The sequence below is a fragment of the Camelina sativa genome, chromosome 14 (genome assembly GCF_030686135.1).
Source record: "Camelina sativa cultivar CO46 ecotype springtype chromosome 14, ASM3068613v1".
NCBI classification, from domain to species: Eukaryota; Viridiplantae; Streptophyta; class Magnoliopsida; order Brassicales; family Brassicaceae; genus Camelina; species Camelina sativa.
The window spans coordinates 13,040,650-13,065,685 of NC_141893.1; the positions used below are offsets into that span (position 1 = coordinate 13,040,650).

Below are 25,036 nucleotides of genomic sequence, written 5' to 3' on the forward strand. Positions count from 1 at the left end.
AGAGTTTTGATATATATGTTCTAACAATATTTGTACTTTACAACTTTACAAAACGCCGTTAATAAAATAAATATAAATGTGGGAATCTTTTTCACAATCTTTTTCACTATATGGAAGAGAAAACAAAAACAAATTGTTCAGATATATATGAGTACTACATTTATAATTTAATGCTTTAACCAAACCTTCTTTTTACCCTTGCCATTTTTAAACCTTTCACATTTACTGTATCAACTCCCTTTTATTTACGTTATAAACATATATAACAAAATCTTCATATTCTTTCGTTTCTTACATAACTATATATATTTTTTTTAAATGTACTTAAAGCTGTTAAAACAATAAAGTACAAAAAAGAATGTTTTCATAGGCTAGCTAGCTCATTATGGGAAACATTATCTTTTAAGACCAGCATAATCTTTATATATAAAAAAAAAACAGATAAACAAAGGATAAATCATACAATGTTGGAAACTCGACATAGATATTACTAATAATTGCATTCGAATTATTATTATTAGAGAGAAACGAACTTATAAGATAAAACAAAACTATTAAAATAAAAAATAAAAAACTGAATGATTTTAGAAAAAAACAAAATGATTTATAAGCATTCTTCTTACAGTCAGAATCACGATAATTCACCTGTCTCCCTGGTCAACGCTTTATTTAGACTCTCTTCTCTTCTCTTCCTTCAAAACAAACTAACTCACTCTTCTCCTATCTCACTCTCTCTCTCTCTCTCTCTCTCCTCAAAAACACAACCACCATAGCTTCACCGTCATATCCACCGGAGAAGACGAAACATGTATCTTTATCTCTTTCTCTTCCTACTTTTCCCAACCGTCTTCTCTCTCAACCAAGAAGCTTTCATTCTTCAGCAAGTCAAACACTCTTTAGACGATCCAGACTCGTCTCTCTCCTCTTGGAACTCCACCGATGATTCCCCTTGTCGGTGGTTCGGCGTTTCCTGCAGCGGAGATTTCACCTCCGTCACTTCAGTCGACCTCTCCGGCGCTAATCTCGCCGGTCCTTTTCCTTCCGTCATTTGTCGTCTCTCCAAACTCGCGGAGCTCTCTCTCTACAACAACTCCATCAACTCCACGCTTCCTCTCGACGTCGCTGCTTGTAACCGTCTCCAGCTTCTCGACCTCTCTCAGAATCTTCTCACCGGCGAGATTCCTCACACTCTCGCCGATATTCCCACCTTGGTGCACTTGGATTTGACCGGAAACAACTTTTCCGGTGATATTCCGGCGAGTTTCGGCAAGTTTCAGAACCTCGAGGTTCTCTCTCTCGTCTACAACCTCTTAGACGGGACGATTCCTCCGTATCTTGGCAACATCAGCTCCCTGAAGATGCTGAACCTCTCGTACAACCCGTTTAGTCCGAGTCGGATCCCGCCGGAGCTCGGGAACTTGACGAATCTCGAGGTCATGTGGCTCACCGAGTGTCATCTAGTCGGACAGATCCCTGACTCGCTGGGTCAACTCACCCGACTCGTTGATTTGGACCTTGCGCTCAACGACCTCGTTGGTCCTATCCCTCGTTCGCTCGGCGGTTTGAGTAGCGTCGTTCAGATTGAGCTTTACAACAACTCCTTGACCGGAGAGATTCCACCGGAGCTCGGGAATCTGAAATCGCTGAGGCTTCTCGACGCGTCGATGAATCAGTTGACCGGGAAGATACCGGACGAGCTCTGTCGTGTTCCGTTGGAGAGTTTGAATCTGTACGAGAACAACCTAGAAGGTGAAGTTCCGGCGAGTATAGCTTTGTCCCCGAACTTGTACGAGCTTAGGATCTTCGGAAACCGGTTAACCGGAGAATTACCAAGAGACCTCGGTCGTAACTCGCCTTTGAGATGGCTTGACGTTTCGGAGAACGAGTTTTCCGGCGAATTACCGGCGGATCTGTGCGAGAAAGGGGAGCTAGAGGAGTTGCTGATCATACACAACTCATTCTCCGGCGCTATACCGGAGAGTCTCGGCGATTGCAAAAGCTTGACACGTGTCCGGTTAGCTTATAACAAATTTTCCGGTTCAGTTCCTACCGGTTTTTGGGGATTGCCTCATGTGTACTTGCTTGAGCTCATCAACAACTCCTTCTCCGGTGAGATTGCTAAGTCCATCGGAGGCGCTTCGAATCTCTCGCTGTTGATTCTCTCCAACAACCAATTCACCGGATCTTTGCCGGAGGAGGTTGGTGTTTTGAACAATCTTAATCAGCTCTCGGCAAGTGGGAACAAGTTCAGTGGCTCGTTGCCTGTTAGCTTGATGCAGCTTGGGGAATTAGGTACTCTTGATCTTCATAGTAATCAGTTCTCAGGTGAGTTAACTCCTGGAATCAAATCTTGGAAGAAGCTCAACGAGTTGAACTTAGCCGATAACGAATTTTCCGGTAGGATTCCTGATGAGATAGGGAGTTTGTCAGTCTTGAACTATCTTGATCTATCTGGTAACCAATTCTCTGGCAAGATTCCGGTTTCATTGCAGAGTTTGAAGCTAAACCAGCTGAATCTTTCGTATAACCGGTTATCAGGTGACTTACCGCCTTCTTTAGCGAAAGAAGTGTATAAGAACAGCTTCATTGGGAATCCTGGATTGTGTGGGGCTATCAAGGGTTTGTGTGACTCTGGGGATAAAGCTAAGAAGAGAGGCTTATGGCTTCTCAGGTTGATTTTTGTACTTGCTGCGATTGTGTTTGTTGCGGGTGTTGCTTGGTTCTACTTCAAGTACAGGACTTACAAGAAAGCTAGAGCTATTGAGAGATCCAAGTGGACTTTAATGTCGTTTCATAAACTCGGGTTCAGTGAGCATGAGATTCTCGAAAGCTTGGATGAAGACAATGTGATTGGAGCTGGAGCTTCGGGTAAAGTGTACAAGGTTGTGCTCACCAATGGAGAAACTGTTGCGGTCAAGAGGCTTTGGACAGGGTCTGTTAAGGAAACTGAAGACTGTGATCCAGAGAAAGGTAACAGACCTGGGGTACAAGATGAGGCCTTTGAAGCTGAAGTCGAGACATTGGGTAAGATTAGGCATAAGAACATTGTGAAGCTCTGGTGTTGCTGTTCAACAAGAGACTGCAAGCTATTGGTTTATGAGTACATGCCTAATGGTAGCTTGGGAGATTTGCTTCATAGCAGTAAAGGAGGATTGTTGGCATGGCAAACGAGGTTTAAGATTATCTTAGATGCGGCTGAGGGGCTTTCGTATCTTCACCATGATTGTGTTCTTCCGATTGTGCATAGAGATATTAAGTCCAACAATATTTTGATTGATGGAGATTATGGTGCTAGAGTTGCTGATTTTGGTGTGGCTAAAGCTGTGGACTTGACCGGAAAAGCTCCTAAGTCGATGTCAGTGATCGCTGGTTCATGCGGTTATATTGCACCAGGTTAGTCTTATGATTCAACTTAAATGTGCTTGCATGATTATAATCATCAGTTTTGCTTATGGTAGTAATGCTCATTTAGTACATGTTGCACGGAGATTCAGATGAACCACATTTAAGTTTTTTTATTAGTTGAGACTTAAATGAGCATTCACTATCTATTGAGACATGTCTGATACCATGGCTCCACACCTTCTCACTTCTCCATTAATGGAATATTTCAAAAAAAAATTATTTGTTTGTTTGTTTGTTTCCCTCCATAACTTTTGATTTCAAACTACTTTGCAGAATACGCATACACTCTTCGTGTGAACGAAAAGAGCGACATCTACAGTTTCGGGGTAGTGATCCTAGAGATAGTGACTAGAAAACGCCCAGTTGATCCAGAACTTGGGGAGAAGGATTTGGTGAAATGGGTTTGCACTACACTAGACCAAAAAGGCATAGAGCATGTGATAGACCCGAAGCTCGACTCTTGTTTCAAAGAAGAGATAAGCAAGATCCTCAACGTGGGGCTTCTCTGCACGAGTCCGTTGCCCATTAACCGACCCTCGATGAGGCGTGTGGTTAAGATGTTGCAAGAAATTGGCGGTGGAGACGAGGAAAGCCAAAACAAGATAAGAGACGATAAGGATGGCAAGTTAACACCTTATTACCACGAAGAAACCTCAGACCAGGGAAGTGTAGCTTGAGACCGTACCACAAAATGGAGATAGAAAGTGTTTTTTTTGCCCCCAAAAAAAAAAAGCTCTCTCAATTTTTGGTGCTTGAAGCTGTGAATTAGGGCATTGAATTAGAGATTGTTAAGTTTTTTATATTATATATATATCAAGAAAAAAAAGTTTCTAATTCAGTGTTTCAGTCTCCACTGTAAAGCAAGCTTATTGTAGTAACTAGTAACTCTGGTTTTGTAAGAGTTATTTTTTCTATATTTCAAGTAAATGCAAATGAAAAAAAGCGATAATCTGGCGTTAACATGCATTTAAAGAGTTTCCATATTAGGTGTAAACCGATTCAAGGTAATTGTAGGAACATGTCTGTGTGAAACCTGAATCTTTTTAAAAGCGTGGGCTCTCTCTCTCGTTTTTAGTGAAACTCTTTGGAGGCTCGCGTACAGTATATGTCACTGTAGATTCACATGGCTCTTAAATTCTCAACTTTTTTCATACTACCTTTTCGACTCTTTCCAAAAAAATAAAAAAGAATTCAGGTTTGTGTTATTTCATTTACTTACTCTCTCCGTACGTGAGGCATCAGATATGTAATCAGACTTGGCACATGAGATGACTAATATCAACTTTTCTGCGAAAAAGATCTCTGTTTACTTCTTCTGATACTTGTTTGAACTTTGAAGAAGTCTGATTTGTCTAATAACAAACATAAGTGACATGAAAAATAAGGAGTATAATAAACAACGTATGTTTTATTTATTTATATAACAATTATGACTTTTCGAGAACTATATTTTAACAAAAACATTTTTCCAAATAAATAAAAAAAAGTAGTTAAGTCATCTAACTCGACAGGTGGTAGTTAGGTACGTTAAAATTCATGTAATTGCAATTTAGTCAGCTCTTAATAATGGCATTAAAAACTACTAGAAGATAGATAACATATAGTAGTATAGTACTAGTGATTGAGTAGGAAACAAAACAAACACAAAAACAATGACATCTCAACATTACCTAAGCTTAGATTATCTAAGTAAGATAATTTACGTTAAGATTGGGTTATTAGATACAGAAATAGGTAAAAGAATCTCTACTTAAAATATGAGCTGTTGGGTGAGGAAATTAATAAAAAGTGGGCCAAAAAGCATTGAAAGCCCACATTGTTATCATTCATTAAGGGACACTGACACCTCACCCTCATCTTTTGCCTTGTCTCTCTGTCTCTTTCACTCTCTCAAATTTTGTTCTTTGTCTTCCATTTCCTTTTTGTTATTGTTTTCAACTTGTTTCATGATGAGGTTTTAATAGAGAGAGAGATTCTATATAATTTGTTTGTCTTTTTTCTAGAACAAGCATCACACTTCCATGTCAATTTTGTTTTTGTAAAGCCTTTTTTAATAGATAAGATGCAACTAACCAGCTTCTCTAGTTCTAGTAGTTTTTGGTATAGTCTTGTTGCTATTTGCTAATGGTTGGTACTTGCCTACTTGGTAATATCAGTAAAGGAAATAGCATATATATATATATATATATATATATAGGTTTGTGGATATTACATAATTTATAAGAAACAAAAGTTATTATAATGGAAAGCATAGTAGGGACCAAGAGTTTGGATAGATAAGGGTGAGGATTGCGAAATGATCAGATACATCATTAATAATTTTTAACACATGAGTAATTAAGTTATTATGACCCACAACCACACGGTACACACTCACACTTTGGGTCAGATGGTTTTTTTAGATGGGCCTATCATCGGACCTACATGGTTTTCCACATTTTTGAATGAGTCTTACATTTCGGCTTATTCTAATTTGTCAAAGGCCCATTACAAAAACACGGTTTTGGTAAATATGTTTAGATTTTACAACTTGGAGAAGTCACTTCTTTTTTTAAAAACTTTTGTTTTAACTTTTAAGTTAAAACATAAGTTGAATGAAGTTCAAACCCTAAATAAATTTTGTTTTTCTTTTCGTTTTTAATGAACTCTATTGTCTTTGTATTGGGGTCATCATTTACACATTTTATATTTCTTATGATAAGTGAGATTTGGTGATGGTGATTTTAGTTTTAGACATGCTTAAATGGCTGTTATTAGGGTATAATTTTTGGGAGCAGAGCTAAATATATGTTAAATACTAAATGAAATATAATACTTAGTATTTATTTGAATTTTTTGTTATCTACCTAATTTCTTTATTTTTTATTTTATATATATGTATACTACATGTGTGCAGTGCCGTGCCTACCATGTAATCACTTGCGGACCTATTAAGCAAGAAAGGGGTTCAATTGACCCACCATTCATTTGAATTTTTTGATTTTTTATTAAGGGTTTATGGACTTAATTGTATTGAACCCACCATATTTTGGTTTTTGACATCTCATTAATTATAATCAAATATTTTTGACACAGGTTAAAAAAATTTCTGGGTCAGCCAGTGCATGTAATAAAAAGGGCAATAGCCCTAGGCCACCAAAAAAATATTATACATAATAGGTCACATTTTTGTATAAATTATTTGTATTTTTTTTAAAACCATACTATAAATACATTGAAATTATAATTTTCTTGAATATCATTCCTATAAATGTTTTAAAATGTTTAAAAATCAAATTAATACTAATTTCAATGAATACTAATTTCAATGAATATCATTATCAAATTAATACTATTTTTTTTTTCATATATGAAAATCTGCCCTAAGCTTCCATATGTCTATGCACGGCACTGCATGTGTGAATATTACAGTAATGGTAAAATATATAACACTTTTTGTGCCTATAGCGCATATAAATTTTTAGAATTTACGGACAAAATCGGATCATTATGATTGAGTTTTCCAACTTGTCACGAATATGACACATTTGATAATGAAGTTGGAACAAAAGCTCGGATTTTATAGTGGACCTGTGAGAACAATCTATTGTTACATTTAATATATGTTTGGTAACTTATTAGCTCGCGGTTTTCTTAAGTTTCTTAAAAGCCCACAAAGAAATGAAACAATAACCACTTAAACCGATCTTGCTTTCTTTTTTCTCTTCCTAAAATCCAAAAACGGAAAGAAAAAAACTGGAAAATTCCTGAAAAAAACCCCAAAGTAACATCAGCTCTCAGTTTAAACCTTGAAGGTTTTGCACTTCCACTTTTATATTTCAAAATAATAAAATTGCTAATATAATACCTCAAATTGATTTATATGTTCGTGGATCAGAAAATTTAACAGAATTTTTAACTTTGTTAACAGAACTGTTAACAATAGTTAACGTTGATTGTTTTTTTTAAATACATTGTGATTTTATATAAATTAGAAAGGATAATCTAAAAAACTGAAAGAAAAAAAAAGGAAGATAAACATAAAAGCACATTCATGATGAAAAATTCCCAGAACTTGTTCAAAAGACATATTTTGTCCCAAAACCAAAAATTGACAACGTAAAAACCATAAAAGATTTCATCCTAAAACAGAAATTGAAAGATATGAACATTCAAAGAGGAGATTGAGGGTCATTGTTAGACATATCATACACCTTGTCTCCAAACACTTGAAATGGCCGACCAGTGAATGGACTCCAAAATGTTCCAACTCCTCTTGGAACGTTTTCCACTTTTCTTGTCTTTAAAGGTAGTCCACGCTTCTTGATTTTTGGTTTGTTGGAGGAGATTGAAGGCTGTGGTGCACTTGAAGAAGCATGAACTGCAGAACTTGATTGAAGATAGTTGTAATCATCTTCCACTTTCTCCATTTCTCCACCATAGTGAATTGTTAGTTTAATCATCTCCTCACTGCAATTTTAATATGAAACCAAACAAAGAAACACTTAGACTCAGAAACACATTACATGCTCAAAACCCAAAAAACTGAAACCCATAAATTTTTCAAATCAACTGGGAAATCACAAAAAATTATAATCAATTAAAATTTTGACAGGCTGAAACAATTCTTACCCCATTTCAACCCAGTAGAATACTTTCTTCTTCGATTCTCTTTTTTCTACTCTACGTATCTCTCTCTCTCTCGATTTTTTTTTCCTTATGAACTCCCCCAAACGATTTTGGGATTTTATCATTTTTAATTATTTTAGTTAATTTAAATGTTTGTTTCATATATTAAAAAAAAAAAAATCAGATGCATCGTGGCCATTACATCCAATAATTCAACGATGTTAACTATTGTTAATAGTTCTAGTTCTGTTAAGAAAGTTAAAAATTCTGTTAAATTTTCGGATCCATGAACATATAAGTCAATTTGAGGTATTATATTAGCAATATTGTTACTTTGAGGTATAAAAGTGGAAGTGCAAAACCTTCAAGGTTTAAACTGGGAGCTGGTGTCACTTTGGGGTTTTTTTCTGGGATTTTCCCGAAAAAAACCGAAGAGAAAATAATATAGACTTTTACAACAATATATAAATAAATGCATTTTTAACTTTTAAGTTTAATAAAACTTGGTGAGATGTTGCGGTCCCGATCAGAGTTTAAGGAACAAGAACACAAGATCTTTTTTAATAGGTAGTTATGACTACCTTCTATGGTTTTTTATTGCTTTATATAGAAGAGACTATTGAGTCTGAAGAGATAAGGATAACACCAAAAAAACGATAACACCAAACGGAAACGAAAATATCCAAAGCCAAATAAAAAGCAAAAACACCCAACACCAAATCTTTGAAGCTTCTTCACCGCCTAGACAACGTAACGTGGATTAGGCTTTCTCACTCGAGTGGGCCTTTTGTCACGAACGAGCCCATCAATACCCTCCCCACGAACAATAACCTTTTCCTCAAGGTTTGGTGTAAACTCGGGAAAACTCTCCACGACCTGCTGTTCAGTCTTCCAAGTAGTGTCTTCATCAGTTAAGCCCTTCCACTTAATAAGCAATTCAACATGAGTTTTGCCTCCCAGACGTACATGTCGCCGGCGAAGTGCCAACTCAGGTTGCAGATGGAGGTAGCCATTCTCCCGCAGAGGGGAAGCACACCCGTAGGCGGTACTGTGGAACCCACGTATGGCTTCAAAAGAGACACGTGAAACACATGGTGGATGCGCGATCCTGCGGGCAACTTGAGTCTGTACGCAACTGCTCCTACCTGTTCTTCAACCTGAAATGGCCCAAAAAAATTATGAGCCAACTTCTGTGATGTACGACGAAGAACAGAACGCTGTTGATACGGTTGAAGTTGAAGATAGACCCAACTACCGCATTCCAACTTCACATCACGGCGCTTGGCATCCACCAGTTGTTTGGTGCGATTGTTAGCCTTGTGAAGACGCTTCTTAAGCTCTGACAACAGCTTGTCTTGGGACGCGAGTTTTTCATCAACCTCCGCCAGCGTGGAGGACCCTACCTCGTACGTTGGAATCGGTGGTGGAGCTCGCTCGTAGAGAGCTTGGAACGGAGTCATGCCGGTGGAAGCATGATACGACGTGTTGTACCAAAACTCGGCCCATGGAAGAAGAGCACTCCACTGCGTAGGTCAGTTTTGAACAAAGCACCGGAGGAACTGTTCGATACATTGGTTAACCACCTCAGTCTGTCCGTCCGTCTGCGGGTGGTAAGCCGATAACATCCGCATCTTCATGCCTGCCAGGTTCCAAAACTCTCGCCAAAACAAGCTCACAAACATTGGATCACGGTCGCTTACTATCGACCGCGGCATACCATGTAACTTTACAATCGAGTCCACAAACCGTGTAGCCACTACCTTAGCCGTGTACGGGTGCGTTAGTGGAACCAGGTGCGCTAACTTGGTTAGCCTGTCGACAACCACCATGATGGTCGTGTGTCCATTCGACCGAGGCAACCCATCAACAAAGTCGATTGACACATCCTCCCATACCTTATCAGGAACCGGCAAGGGTTGTAGGAGTCCCGCGGGTGCTAAGGCCGTCGACTTGGACTGTTGACAAATGTCACACTCCGCCACATATTGTTTGATTACACGGTGCATAGATGGCCAATAGAACTGTCTTGCGAGCCGTTTATAGGTCCGTAGGACACCGGAATGGCCGCCCTTAGGGGTGTCATGGTACTCTTGTAGAAGTTGGAGAACCAATGACGATTTAGGCGGTACCAAGACACGGTTCTTGTAACAGAGCAGTCCATCTTGCCATGCATATGGCTCACCTGGCCGGATATGCACCAGCTTCCCTACACGCTGCATATACTCGTCCGTCTTAGATAACTCCCAAATGTCATCCCACAAAGACGTTCGTTGCACCAACACTGCATTGAGTATAGGACTACCAGACACCCGAGAGAACGCATCAGCAGCAACGTTACTTTTTCCGGGCTTATAAGTAATCTCGTAATCGTAGCAGACCAGCTTTTCCATCCACTTCTGGTGTTTCGGCGTCAAAATTCGCTGTTCTAAAAGGTAGCGCAGGCTAATTTGGTCTGTTTGTATATAGAATCATCTTCCCAAAAGATAGGGTCTCCAGGTACGTATCGCCACCATGATTGCTAACATCTCTCACGCATACGTAGACCAAGATTTTTTTGTCACACCAAGAGCCCGACTCATGAAGGCGATGGGCTGATCACCCAGTGTTAGTACTGCCCCAATGCCTTCACTCGACGCATCAGTATGGATTACAAATGGCTTAGAAAAATCCGGTAATGCCAAAGTCGGTGTCGTTGTCATTGCAGTCTTTAACACATTGAAGGCTGTTTCCGCTTCTGGTCCCCATCCAAAAGCTCCCTTGCGCAACAGGTTCGTTAGAGGCCGTGCTATCACTCCATAGTCCCTGACGAACTCCCGGTAATATCAGGTTAACCCAAGGAAGCCACGCAATTCCGTGATGGTAGTAGGTGTAGGCCAATCCAGCATGGCTTGGATTTTTGTCCGATCCACCCGTACACCCTCACCCGAGATCATATGGCCTAAATACTCCAACTCCCGCTGACCAAAATCATATTTTTTAAGCTTAACCGCGAGTTGTCGACTTCGCAGAATCGAGAAGACTTCCCTCACATGTTCCAAATGAGTCTCCTAAGTGGCGCTATACACAAGTATATCGTCAGCAAACACCAAGACAAAATTTCGCAAAACAGGCTGAAAGATGTCATTAATCAATTCTTGGAACGTCGAGGGAGCGTTACAGAGTCCGAAAGGCATTACCAAGTACTCGTAATGTGCATTATGTGTTCGGAAAGCTGTTTTGGGAACGTCCTCCAGATGCATACGAACCTGGTGATATCCCGCGGTTAGATCATGTTTGGTAAAGAAGACTGCTCCATGAAGCTCATCCAGCATGTCCTCGACGGTGGGAATTAGGAAGCGATCCTTGATGGTTACCAAGTTGAGAGCCCGGTAATCAGTACAAAATCGCCACGTTCCATCTTTCTTTTTTACCAAAAGCACCGGCGATGAAAACGGACTCGAACTGGTCCTTATGATTCTCGCTTGCAACATTTCACTTACTTGTTTTTCGATTTCATTCTTCTAAAAATGGGCATAACAGTACGGTCGTACGTTGATCGGATCGGTTCCTTCTTTCAATGTGATGCGGTGCTCAAACTCACGATGTGGTGGCAACTGTGTGGGTGGTTCGAACAAATCTTCGAACTCACCATCCAATGTACGCATCTCCTCTGGAATAGCCGATTCACGCTCCATAGTTGCACTAACGTGAACAACGAACAGTTCCTGACCAGAACGAACTTCTTTCTCTACCGCGGGTAAAGCTGCCTCGTGTAGCTCCAATTGCAACCCTTGAAGTCTTTGGACCGTGCCTTCCCAATCAAACTCCATAGTGTGAGCCTTCTAATCACATTTGATGGGTCCTAGGCTGCTGAGCCATTGCACCCCAAGCACCATGTCTAAACCTACTAAAGGCAAGATGTACAGTGTCATGATAAAGTCTGCTCCACCGACTCTCACCGCGATGTTAGCAAATTTTCCCTTGCACTGCAAAGGTTTCACCGGTGTTAATGACAACTTAAGCTCTCGGCCAACCCTCTCACTGACGAAGTTATGTGTGGAACCACTATCCACCAATGCGGTCAGCCTCTGTTTGCCCATTACAACTTGAAGTCGCAAGGTCTGAGGTGCGCTCCACCCGGTTAGTGCGTAAGCTGAAATCTCGGCTGACTCTGATTCCTCTTCCTCCTCTCCTACAACGTCGTCCCCAGGGTCATCTTCCCCTTCCATAACGAACAAATGAGGTTTCTTGCACTTGTGTCCTGGTAGGAACTTCTCGTCACAACTAAAACATAGTCCCAAGCTACGTTTTCTCTTGATCTCCTCCCAGCTAAGCTTATGCGGGGTTCGTGAGTTGTTCTCCTTGGGTGGCGGTTCGCTTTCTTTGAATGCACTCACACGATTCACCGGGCTAGATGCATATGTCTGTGGTGCAGATGTCTTGAACTTCCTCTGCTGTCGTTGAAGTTGTTCATTCTTCATTCTCGCCAGGTTCAAGACCTCTTTCAGTGACTTGGGCATGAACATGCGTACGCTGTCAGCAATGGTCGGGTCCATTATTCCTACATACGTACCAATTAAAGCCCTTTGCATCCACCCCTCAACCTTGTTTTGTAACCGCTCAAACTCTCGCTGGTATTCCTGTAAGGTGCCCGTTTGCTGAATTTTGACAAAGCTTCATCAAAATCCTCGCCTTCAGCTGGACCGAATCGCACCCACAACTCCTCCTTGAATACTTGCCAAGTGAGAACGACAGCGTCGTCCCGTAAGGCCTTCGAAGTAACTTGCCACCACTCATTCGCTTCTTCCTCCAGGTGTGTACGAGGCAAATCCGACCTTCTGATCCGCCGGGGTTTGGTTGTAGTCGAAATATTGTTTGACTTTACTTAACCAAGCTGTCGGATCTCCCTCCTGGAACCTCAGAAATTCAAGCTTCACGGTCCTCCCCGTTGCCACTGGATTTTTCGTGTTCCTTGTGGTGGAACGTAGAGCACTTCCTTCTCCTTCACGATCAGCCGTTACTGACGCAGTCAATCTGTCGATTGCTGCTTCCATTGCCTGAAACCGGTCTGAGAATCCTTGATTCATCTGTTGAACTTCTTCCTTCAAGTCCAACACATTAGCCTCCAATTCTTCAATTCTCTCTTTGTTAGTATTCGCCATGTTTGATACCACGCAAGGGGTGGTCCAGATCAAACTTGATATTGATAGTGGATGTAGGGTGCTATTGATACCACAAGGTGGTCCGGATCAATAGCAGGATGATTGCTCTGATACCACTTGTTGTGGTCCCGATCAAAGTTTAAGGAACAAGAACACAAGATCTTTTTTAATAGGTAGTTATGACTACCTTCTATGGTTTTTTTATTGCTTTATATAGAAGAAACTATTAAGTCTGAAGAGATAAGGATAACACCAAAAAAACGATAACACCAAACGGAAACGAAAATATCCAAAGCCAAATAAAAAGCAAAAACACCTAACACCAAATCTTCGAGGCTTCTTCACCGCCTAGACATCGTAACGTGGATTAGGCTTTCTCACTCGAGTGGGCCTTTTGTCACGAACGAGCCCATCATGAGACCATTTTGACTTTTCGAGAATAGTCATACTAATTAATAGCTGTGTGAACAAAGTGAACTCTATAATATGTTCTTGGCTTAATATCCAAGTAGTACAGATAATAACATGGTTATTCATAGAATACTCACCAATTGAACATAAAATAAATTGGTTAACCATTTGGTAAATAGTACAAACGAAAATGCCCTTTTAGCATTCCAATTGATTTTTAACTATTTTGTATCCCATTTTATCTAGAAATCTGCATTCAAGAGAAAGATAAGAGGTTGGTAATCACCAAATAGCTAATTAGCTATCATTCATTCATCCTAATTGGATGACTTATGGTACTACTTTTTTTTTTTTTTTTTTTTTTTTTGTAGTTTTAGCCTATTTGATGATCATACATTCATATGTTACAAATTCACTCTTTTGACAACCAAAAAAATAAACTCTTTTGACAAAAAAAAAATGTTACAAATTCACTCATATATTAGAAAATATCGACTGTCTCATTATATAAATAAAGAAATATTTCTAAGAAAAATGTAAAAATAATAAAATCGACTGATTATTTGCTACATTAACTACATTTTTACAAAATATATTATTTCTCTAATTTCTAATACTAATTCCTATATACTTATATATATATATATATATATATATATAAATAACTCGATAACATCATATAATTGTTGTTGTGAACCAATCAAGTAGTGACCTAATTGTTTTTCATATCATTTCAAACAATCTTATATAGAACAAAATCGTTTGCCTTAATTGTATATTAAAAAATGTTGTTGCCACAAATTTTCTACATAATATATTGGATTGAATGAAACAGACTTATTTAATATATATATATATATATATATATATATATATATTGTTAAACGGCATGACTTATTTAATGTTAAAACGGATGAAATATTTAAAATTAATCATCTCCAAAAGCTTTCTCCGTAAGCTGTTTCGTTTCTTTGTCTTTCACTTACTTTTTTTGGCTGAGAATATAATTAGTTTCTTGTTGAAGAAGCTTAGACCATGATCATCGGTGGGTTAAGGCTGGAATTCTTAGTGTTTTGATGAAAAAAAAAAATCAGAAGAAAAGAAAAAATGTAAGATCTCCTCTTATATAGTATACTGGATCATGGGTTAAGAGACTGCTACGTATCAGCTTTCTGTTGGACGAACAGAAAATACAAAATAAAAAAAAAAATCATCCGATTGATTTTATTATTTTTCCTTTCTCCGAAACAAGAAAACGGTTTGGAATCAGAAGCTTCATGGGTTTGAATCGAAGGACCGAGAATAGTTTGGATTCAGTTGGGAATGAAGAGAAGGCGATTCGATGGGATTGGAGAGAAGAAGATTAGTAGCGATGGCGATTTGGAAGCTAATCGCCAATTGCATGATTCGAGTTTCAGTCAAATAAATTGGAAGAGATTGAAGCAATTGGAATCACAAGGTACATTTGTTAGTACAATTGCATGAATCACAGATTGTTTTATGATTAGGGTTCTTTGATTTTCGATCTCAAATTAGGGTTATTTGATGTTAGTTAGAAAATTAGGGATTTGCGTATAAGCCTTGTGATTTTGGAGTTGTTATACTTTATCAGCTGTTTGATTGAGACTCAAGATGATTTTGTTATGTTATAGAGATCACTGATTCGTATTTTGTTCTGTTTTTGTTGATTATGTAAATGGATATGTTTTTTGTTCTGTCATAGCTTTGATAACCTTGAGTTAAGTATTAATGATTGAGACTCAAGATGATTTTGTTCTGTTATAGAGATCACTGATGCCTTTTTTGTTCTGTTTTCATGATTATGTAGATGGATATCTTTTTGTTCTGTCTTAACTTTGATAACCTTTGGTTAAGTATTAATGATTGAGAGTTTAGCATTTTGTTCTGTTATAGAGATCACTGATGCGCTAATACACTTATGTTTTTCATGATTATGTAGATGGAAAGACTGATTACAGGAGAAGGATCCGTATTATCAACCAAGACATGAACAAGTACAATAAAGCGAGTACTAATCTCTTCGTTGTCCGGTTTACCAACAAAGACAAGAACAAGTACAATACATTAGGTTGCTGGTGAAGACAATACATCAAGGTTTTGAGTTCTATATCTTTATTTTAGTTAAGCATGTGATGTTTGTTTTCCTTTCTAACTCTTTTTTTTTTTAATTCATTCTTTAACAGCTTAAAGAAAGCTAGATGATGAGTATAGAGTCCTTGTGTCTGTTCGGCCATCAATGAAGGTAATTTATTATCCTTCTCTTCCTTAATTTACTTGGTGTTAGTTTAGGTATGAGTCGATGTCATTGCTTTCGGATGGTGGTTGTGATTAATACGCTTATGTCATTGATGTCATTGCTTTAGTATTTGTTGCTTTGTGCGCTTATGTCACTTGAGGCTTTATTAAATATGTATGTGTACTTGATGGTTTGTGTTAGGTAAAAACTTGATGCTTTGTTAAATATGTATGTGTACTTGATGCTTTGTGTTAGGTAAACACTTAGTTTCAAAATTTAAACCATTTACCAATCTCTTTAACACACAAGTTCTTTCTTTATAAACCCATTACCAATCTCTTTAACCCACAAAAGTAAATAACACCTAAACATTAAAAACCCTTTAGCAATCTCTTTCTCACGATATGGATTCTGACGACTCTTTGAATCCATATCTTCCCTCCTCTAGCTATATGAACCTCTTACACAGCCAACATGATAACCAAAACCTTGAATACACTCCTCTTGATAGTCCATGTTCTGAAACTCCATCTGAACCTGCATCCCCTCAAGAAAACCATAAGTCAAGGAATGCATGGTTACCAACAGATGATATCATGTTGGTCAGTGCTTGGCTTAATACTAGCAAAGATCCGATTACTTCCAACCAGCAAAGACTTGCATCCTTTTGGGGGAGGATTGCAAAATACTTTGCATCCTGTCCGAATGCTGATGGTCGGCCAAAGAGAGAGGCGAGTCACTGTAAGCAGAGGTGGGGGAGGATAAACGAATTGGTGTGCAAGTTTGTTGGATGTTATGAAGCTGCAACTAGGGAGAAGTCGTCAGGACAGAATGAAGATGATGTGATGAAGTTAGCACATCAGATCTACTTTAATGATCATGGACAGAAGTTTACCTTGGAGCATGCATGGCGAGACTTAAGATACAAACAAAAATGATGTGCCTCCATGTCTATTAAAGGTACTGGAGTGAAAAGGGGAAGAGTGAGTATTGATGGGTCTGAACAGGATGCACACCATCCGATTGATGTGGATGAACCATTGCCCCGTCCTACTGGTGTTAAGGCTGCCAAGGGGAGGTCCAAAAAAAGCTCAAACACCCAACCTATTGATGTGGAGGAAGATGGAAAAGCTAACTTTGAGGTTCAGTTGGAGCGTGTCTCTAGGATGTATGAGATGAAGCAGAAGGACTTTGAATTGAAAGAGAAGGAGTTTGCTATGAAGAAGGAGAATATCAAGTATGTGATGCTTGAAAATCTGATTTCTAAAAAGGATACACTAACTGAATCAGAAAAAGCTCTCAAGGAAAAGCTAATTGATGACATGATGTCATCAGGTTGAATTTTAAAGAATGTAGTGTTTGTATTAACTATGTCATTGTCTTTGTAGTGTTTTATGCATGCGAATGTAGTGCTTTATGTATTCGAATGTTTGTGTCAATTTTAGTGTTTAATGTTTGCGGCTGTAACATATGTGGATGTATGTATTCATCCGATTGATGTGTTTTAGTTTCAGTTTTGTTTGTGGTTTTAATTAAGTCTGTTTAAAGCTGTGTAATCAATGGTTTACTTACTTCACTGTGTGTTCTGTTTTGACATGGTGTGTTTGACATGGTGTGTTCGAGATGGTGTGTTCGAGATAAAGTGACATGGTGTGTTTGACCACATGTTCTCATCAGTCCGTGACACACAACAACTCTCATTCTTACAACCTCTTTTGTATTTTTGTGTTTCTACCACAAGTTTTTACTAGCTCTTTTGTATTTTTGTGTTTCTACCACAAGTTTTTACATGTATTTTTGTCATTATTTACTTCTACCACATATTATTTGTAATGGTTGTGTACCACATATTTCAAGAACTCAAGCTACATCCTTTTTTCTATATAATGATCAACACTATCAACACTTCTAAACACTCAAGCTACCTCCTTCTCAACACTTCTCAAATTTCAATACCAACCAAAAAAAGTTCTTTCTCTTTAGTTCCCTCTTTTTTTACAATGGCTTCTTCTTCCCATTCTTCTTCCCATAATGATGATGTTGATGACATACTTGATGAATGTTTTAATCAAACATGCGATCAAATCACCAATCATGCAGCTGATGCGTTTGACGAATACCTCTGCCTTTCTCCAAACGTGGCGCTAATATGCTTGGACAAGTTTACAGATTCAGTCGTAAATTTATTTGGAGATGAGTACTTGAGAAGACCCACACCAGCAGATCTTCAAAGACTACTCGACATTGGCGAGTATTGCGGATTTCCCGGCATGATAGGAAGCATCGATTGTATGCATTGGGAGTGGAAGAATTGTCCCACCGCATGGAAAGGTCAATACACCCGCGGATCTGGAAAGCCCACAATCGTTTTAGAGGCGGTGGCTTCGTATGATCTCTAGATCAGGCATGCTTTCTTTGGACTACCAGGTACATTAAATGATATCAATATTCTTGACCGATCTCCAGTCTTTGATGATATTTTGCATGGTCGAGCTCCTAAAGTTAAATACAGTGTCAACGGACATGAGTATAAATTGGCTTACTATCTGACAGATGGTATTTATCCAAAATGGTCTACTTTTATCCAATCTATTCCACTGCCACAAACTCCAAAAGACGCTTTATTTGCAAGACAACAAGAAGTTGTGCGTAAAGATGTAGAGCGTGCTTTTGGAGTTTTGCAGGCTTGATTTGTCTTAGTCAAAAACCCGACACTTATTTGGGATATAGTAAAGATTGGGAAAATAATGAGAGCGTTTATCATACTGCACAATATGATAGTAGAGGACGAACGAGATGGGTACTCTCTGTTTGATCAAACTGAATTCACACAAATGGAGTCAAGTAGAGCTTCAGAAGTTGACTACACACTTCCAACACCCAGACCTTCATGTGTCGCTACTATGCTCAAGAATCGAAAGGATGTTCGTGATAAGGAAAAAAATAAGTGCTTGCAAAATGATTTGGTTGAGAATATTTGGGCAAAATTTGGAGCTAATTAGTATTAAAATTAATCATTCTCTCCATTTATAAATTACACTTCTGTTGTAATATGTATTAATGTTTTATTATGTTTTGTATGTTTGAAAATTAATAAAAATGGAATATTTTTTTTTAATTTTATAAAATCTTTAACGTTTACACATTTATATCACTTCTATTCTATTTAAAATTTTAAAAAACAATATTTTTAAAAATAAGAGACACAAAATAAGAACCTACCAATAAAAGAGAAAATTTTATCTAAGAGATCATGAGTTCTTATATTCCAAACAGTACACAATTAATTCATAAAAAATTTAAGAACTCCCCTCCTATATGAACCCCCAATAAACTTGCTCTTAGCATCTCCATCAAGGATCATCTGTACGGACCCGACTGCTTATACAAAATAAACAGAATTACCATAGCATTTATAGAAAAAAAAATGGTTGACCTCTTAAATATCTTTGATCGATGGTAGTACATTCTGGTTATAGATATTCTTTAAAAAAAATTATGTTATTAAGTAAGAAACTCAATATTAGGTCTACATTAAAGACAACATTGGAAAATACGTATAACGGGTAAATAATTTTTGGTGAAGAACCTGTTGTCAATGAGCAAATAATTGAAGATTTTGGGTATAGGTAACTTGCTATACACGAGATTTTGTACTGTGCGTGAACATATGGTCTTCTTACTTCACCAAGTTGGTCTAACATATAAATAAAATGATAGGTGGTGTAGGATCTAACATTTCTCTTTAATCTATTATATATTTTGTGAATGGTGAATTCTACTATATATACGTGAATAATGGTTAGTCACGTCGGGCCTAACTTAACGTTTTCAAGGAAGATCTAGCCATTGCCCATAATTCACACACGATCTAGTTCTTGGATTTTGTCTTTAGTATATTTGTTACAGGATCAATCAAGATGATGTTTAATTATGGCATATATATGAATATGTGATATCTTTGTGAATACAAAATGATTAAAACTGACAATTAGAATAGTTAATTAGGAAAAGAAAATGAGTTTCAATAACGACACTCCATCTCTCGTCACCTTTCTTGATTTTGAAGAGATTACTTTCTCTCCTTTTATTTATTTATTTATAAATTATATATATATATATATATATATATATATATCCTGATTTAGTTTAATATTCTCTTGCATAAGGGTTTTTCCTAATTATGGTTAGACCCCATAGTTAACAAATTTCACACAAATCTAACTAACACATGCAATATTATTTAAACTGTGAAAACTAGCAAGAAAAGAAAATATGGTTCAAAATAGTCATAATCAAAATTCGGAAAAATGCATTTAATAATTATGTTGCAAACGTATATACATGCACCATTGATTAACTTGACGTCCACGCAACCCCCCTAAAAATATTAGTTTAGTAGATTATTTTAATTTAATGTATTATAATTAAATTTTAGTTCCAAAACTTAACATTCACTTGCCTCTCTTTCTATATCGCCTTCACATCTTTGTCTCTCTCTCTCTCTCTCTGATCTCTCTCTCTCGATTTTATATTTTTGTTAGTTCTGAACCTTCTGATTGTAACTAGATTTAGATTTTGTTAGGTCACTGTATAGAGAGAGAGAGAGAGAGAGAGAGAGAGAGAACGAGAGAGATCAGTAAAAGGAGGAGGATGAGCTGGTGTGATGGTTCAGATGATAACTACGACCTAAATATTGAAAGAGTATCGAACATTGATCATCCATCGATTCAACTCAAAGACCAATCTCAATCATGTGTCACGAGCGGTCCAGATTCCAAGATTATCGTTGAATCTCCTATTATGATCACTTGTCCTTCTTGTGGACACAAGATCCATCACCAAGACGACCAGGTTACATATGTTAAACCATTAATTCACCTACATGTTCTCTAGTTATCAATTTGTTTACTTTATATTTGACATATAATGACATGTAATTGTGATATAAATGAAATTTGATAAGGTTGGTAGCATCAAAGATTTACCAAGCTTACCGGCAGGAGTCAAATTTGACCCGTCGGATAAAGAGATCCTTATGCATTTGGAAGCGAAGGTCTCATCGGATAAGCGGAAACTTCATCCCTTGATCGATGAATTTATACCAACGCTCGAAGGAGAGAATGGAATTTGTTATACGCATCCTGAGAAACTTCCTGGTACGTAACGTTCTTTTTTTTTTTTGTAATATCAAATACAGAACAAAGAATAAAAAAGAGAGAACAATTTATATATAAAAAAACCTTGCTCAATTAGCACCATGAAAAACAATAAGAATTATCCATTTTTTTGTTATTTTGGTTATATAATAAAATGATATTGCTAGATATGTATTTTTGTAGTGCTAGCTTTTTTATACATAAACTTTATCCATAACTGTGATTTTTGGATTTATCTAAAAACAAATGATTAAATCTTGTATTTTTTTTTTTTTTTTTGTCTCTCTACAAATTTGGTGTAAGATTACAATGATTATAAAAAAGAATTCATCAAATCCAATATTATTGGTGATCAAATCAACATATGCTTGACTTATCATGGCTATCTTACGTCAAGTAGGAGTAAGCAAAGACGGGCAAGTACGGCACTTCTTCCATCGGCCATCAAAGGCTTATACGACCGGAACACGAAAACGAAGAAAAGTGAGCACAGATGAGGAAGGACACGAGACAAGGTGGCACAAAACGGGCAAGACCCGACCCGTTATGTCGCAATCAGGAGAAGCCGGTTTCAAGAAGATCCTAGTGCTCTACACCAACTATGGTCGCCAGAAGAAGCCCGAGAAGACGAATTGGGTGATGCATCAGTATCATCTAGGCAACAGTGAGGACGAAAAAGACGGTGAACCAGTCCTATCTAAAGTCTTCTACCAAACACAGCCTAGGCAATGCGGCAATTCAACGGAACCTAAACCAAAGAATTTTGTAAACCTAAACCGGTTTAGTTATGAAAATACTCAGACCGGTTTTGGGTATGAGCATGGAGGGAAAAGTGAAGAGGCGTCGCAGGTGATTCGAGAGTTGGTGGTTCATGAAGGCGATGGGTCATGTTCCTTTCTTAGGTTTACTTGTGATGCAAGTAAGGGTAAAGAAAGCTTCATGAAGAATCAATAGAACCTAATATATATAAATGGAGATGGAGTAAAGATGAGGGAAAGAATGAGAGGGCACAGATTCTTTGTGTAGGTGTTGGGTAACTATCATAGTAAACTATCTCAAAAGCTTTTGGGGGATTTAGGTTTTAACCTTTTTTAGGGATTTACTTGGGGGAGTAACTTTAACCTCGCCAGACATTACTGATCTTTGTTTTGTTTTGTTTTGTTTTTTTTTTTTTCTATTTCTGAATAAAATATGTCAAAACAATACGGTAATAGCTCTTCTTTTTGAATTGTTGTAATAATTTAAGCTAAGAAATAAAGGATATTATATGGAATTGGGAATGGGAACACATGGAACTCTTTGCTCCTCTTTAGCATTTGATGCAAATGATTTGGTGCTCGTCACTTTCATGAAGGATCTGGTCGTGGCGTTAAACGTGTGTGAATTGAATTGAAGACATGAAAGGTAAAAATAATAATAAAAAAAGATATGAAAGGTCTTTTTTTTTAGGATGAAAATTTGATTATTATAAAATTAATTAAAAAATGTATCGGAGCTTAAAATTACCTCGATCAACTTACTAAAAAATAAAGTTCGTCAGTCTTTTTTTTTTGGGGGCAAACTAATAAAAGTCGTCTATCTGCCAAAAATTTGCATGTAATGTAATATGATATCTAAGGAAGAATAATTTTGTGTTTAGCATGACACGTTAAGTTTTCTTAAATTACTACTTTACTTCATTTAAGAAAAAAAAAACTTAAACAGATTAACCATTTTATTGCTTTATTTTACTTTTACAAGGGATTACAACCATTTATTGCATATTACAACCTAACACGAGTCTCAAGGCTCTATAGTTTAGAAGAAAGGGAACATCTTTAGACTCGATTTTTCAAACGCATTCTTCTCAGATGTCCCAACCTCACGGAACTTAATCGGAAAAGCATTCTTATCATCTTCAGCATCATTAAGAACAAGTATGGGTGCACCATAAAAGCTGGTAGTGGCACCAATACTCTTACCTTTTGTGTCCGAGTCATTCTGGTAATGAACGAGCTTGTAAGTTTTTTCGTCGTTTCCATATTTCTGAAGCCTGAATAAGCTATTTCCATTGTTAGCACTACCACAAGTGGTTACATAGATATTGTCGGAAATCGGAGAGGAGGAATCGACTTCCCATATCTTCGAAGAAGGGCAAAGCCAGATTGGTGACTATGGTTATGCTGGTATTTGTGACCACATTGCCTTCGGAGGAAGCTAATGGATCGGAGATAGTAACAGGTAGGCCTGGCTGAAATGGAAGGGCTGTTTGGACAATACCTAATGGACATATATGGGTTAAGTCAACGCTTGCTGGGATAAGACCACCTCCATTCTTACCTGAAGCTGGTTGGATGAAGTATTTGGTCTGTATTTTAAGTGGCTTTCCGTTACTGTCCTTGACTGGTTCCCCATCACTTTTAGCAACAGCCGACAAGAGAAGGAACAAAGAGATGAATGAGAACAGAATTGATGGCTTAGTGTTATTCATGGTGATTATTGAGTGACTTGAGTCTAAGACAAACATATCGATATGGGTATATATAGCAGCAACCTAATGAAGCTATTGAATCATAAGGAACTACAACTTTTGAAAAATTGGAAATCTTTCATAGCTTTATTAAATTTCATGTGACGCGGTGAAACACGTATTGGTTGCTATCTTTTTTTTCTCATAAAGGATTGGAATACGTGATTAGCCAACTCTCTTTTGTCGTATTAATTAGATACGATTCTTTCTGAAATATATTTCCTAGCATGCTCATAGCTTAGCTGTCACCGTCTTAGCAAGATATATATATTATATTTATGAAGTCTTTGTTTGTTGTCATTGCATTATTGCAGACACGAGAAAAGATAATTCACATGAAAATTTCATGGAACGTATAAGTTGAAAGATGATAAAGAATAGGAGGCTAGGAGCCACCGATAACTCATGGGAACAAGATGACCAACGTACGACACCAACATCAACATGTGACTCAATGGCTCTTCCTGAATGCTTTTATGGTAATTATGATGCACACAAGACGTTGAAATTAAACAGTACGTCCATTTGAAGAATTAGCGAGAACGTACCTTTGTTCCAGCTAATCCTACAATGACTCAGCTTAAGTTTTACAAAGAGAAGATAGAATACATATAAATCCGAAGTAAAAGCTTGGTGATGCTAAGCCTTCCCAAACACTATAAAATGAGCCAAAAATTTATGAATCAGGTTAAAATATTTGCGACTAAGCAGGAATAGCAACACGAGATGATATCATCAACGTTGGATCATGGTACACACAAGATGGAGCTTGGCAGTACTACTTCGTCGATATAGCTTCCTACCTGTAACAACCATCGTCCTTACTCCTTAATTAGTTGCACATTTTTTTTCATCACGAGCTCTATTTTTCCATTATTCCAAAATTTCCACGTTTTCATTTGCCTATTCATTTCTTCTCATTCATCCTTTGTAAGTAAACCATTTTGTTGAAAAAAAAAAAAAAAGATATGTAAGCTTTTAATTTGATTAGAGATGTCTAAATGCAATGATAGCTAGAAAAAGAGAGAGAGGGAAACAATCAAGACGTGCTCAGAGATAAAAAGATATCGTAATAGTAAACAAGATGATTTCAACTTTCAAGTGTAGATTACACGAATTAAAATCTAATTTTCTTACCCTCATAGTTTTACAATCATCAATTTCTAGTTGAACTCCCCAACCATGGTCATATTTTCTCTCCATTCACGCAATATATCACACATTGTTGAATAATACTCACATAATAATTGATTAATTGATGTTTTAAGAATATTAATTTAATAATTTGCTTTCTTTTTTGAAGTTTTCAAATTCCAATACAAAATTAATTTATTTTTATTTTATTTGTTTCAATCATTGTGTTTTGCAATTTATTCTGTTATTGATTGAATAATTCCAATTAGATATAATAATAATAACAACAACAATAATAATAATAATAATAATAATAATAATAATAATAATAATAATAATAATAATGTTTTACATTTTAACTTTTTAAACAAAATAATCATTTCTTAGTTCTTGTGCCGGCAAAACCTAACAT

General features: G+C 37.2%; 3 protein-coding genes and 2 pseudogenes across 3 annotated transcripts; 4 read left to right on the plus strand and 1 right to left on the minus strand.

Moving 5' to 3' along the window:
* Nucleotides 1-477: 477 nt before the first annotated feature.
* LOC104741456 (receptor-like protein kinase HSL1) lies at nt 478-4,207 on the plus strand. The gene is made up of 2 exons (XM_010462340.3): nt 478-3,393; nt 3,679-4,207. The coding sequence occupies exons 1-2, from the start codon at nt 807-809 to the stop codon at nt 4,080-4,082; spliced, it is 2,991 nt and encodes a 996-aa protein (XP_010460642.1). The 5' UTR covers nt 478-806; the 3' UTR covers nt 4,083-4,207.
* An 11,891-nt stretch (nt 4,208-16,098) lies between these two features.
* LOC104743587 (glutathione S-transferase T3-like) lies at nt 16,099-17,294 on the plus strand (annotated as a pseudogene).
* Nucleotides 17,295-17,822: 528 nt separating this feature from the next.
* LOC147928125 (uncharacterized) lies at nt 17,823-18,512 on the plus strand. Its single transcript, XM_087486030.1, has 2 exons — nt 17,823-18,111; nt 18,250-18,512. The coding sequence occupies exons 1-2, from the start codon at nt 17,823-17,825 to the stop codon at nt 18,510-18,512; spliced, it is 552 nt and encodes a 183-aa protein (XP_087342156.1).
* Nucleotides 18,513-19,984: 1,472 nt separating this feature from the next.
* Nucleotides 19,985-22,254, plus strand: LOC147928126 (NAC domain-containing protein 10-like). The gene is made up of 3 exons (XM_087486414.1): nt 19,985-20,676; nt 20,789-20,981; nt 21,382-22,254. Exons 1-3 carry the CDS (start codon nt 20,476-20,478, stop codon nt 21,933-21,935), a joined length of 948 nt encoding a protein of 315 aa, XP_087342540.1. The 5' UTR covers nt 19,985-20,475; the 3' UTR covers nt 21,936-22,254.
* Nucleotides 22,255-22,674: 420 nt separating this feature from the next.
* Nucleotides 22,675-23,488, minus strand: LOC147928127 (kunitz trypsin inhibitor 2-like; annotated as a pseudogene).
* Between the last annotated feature and the right edge of the window lie 1,548 nt (nt 23,489-25,036).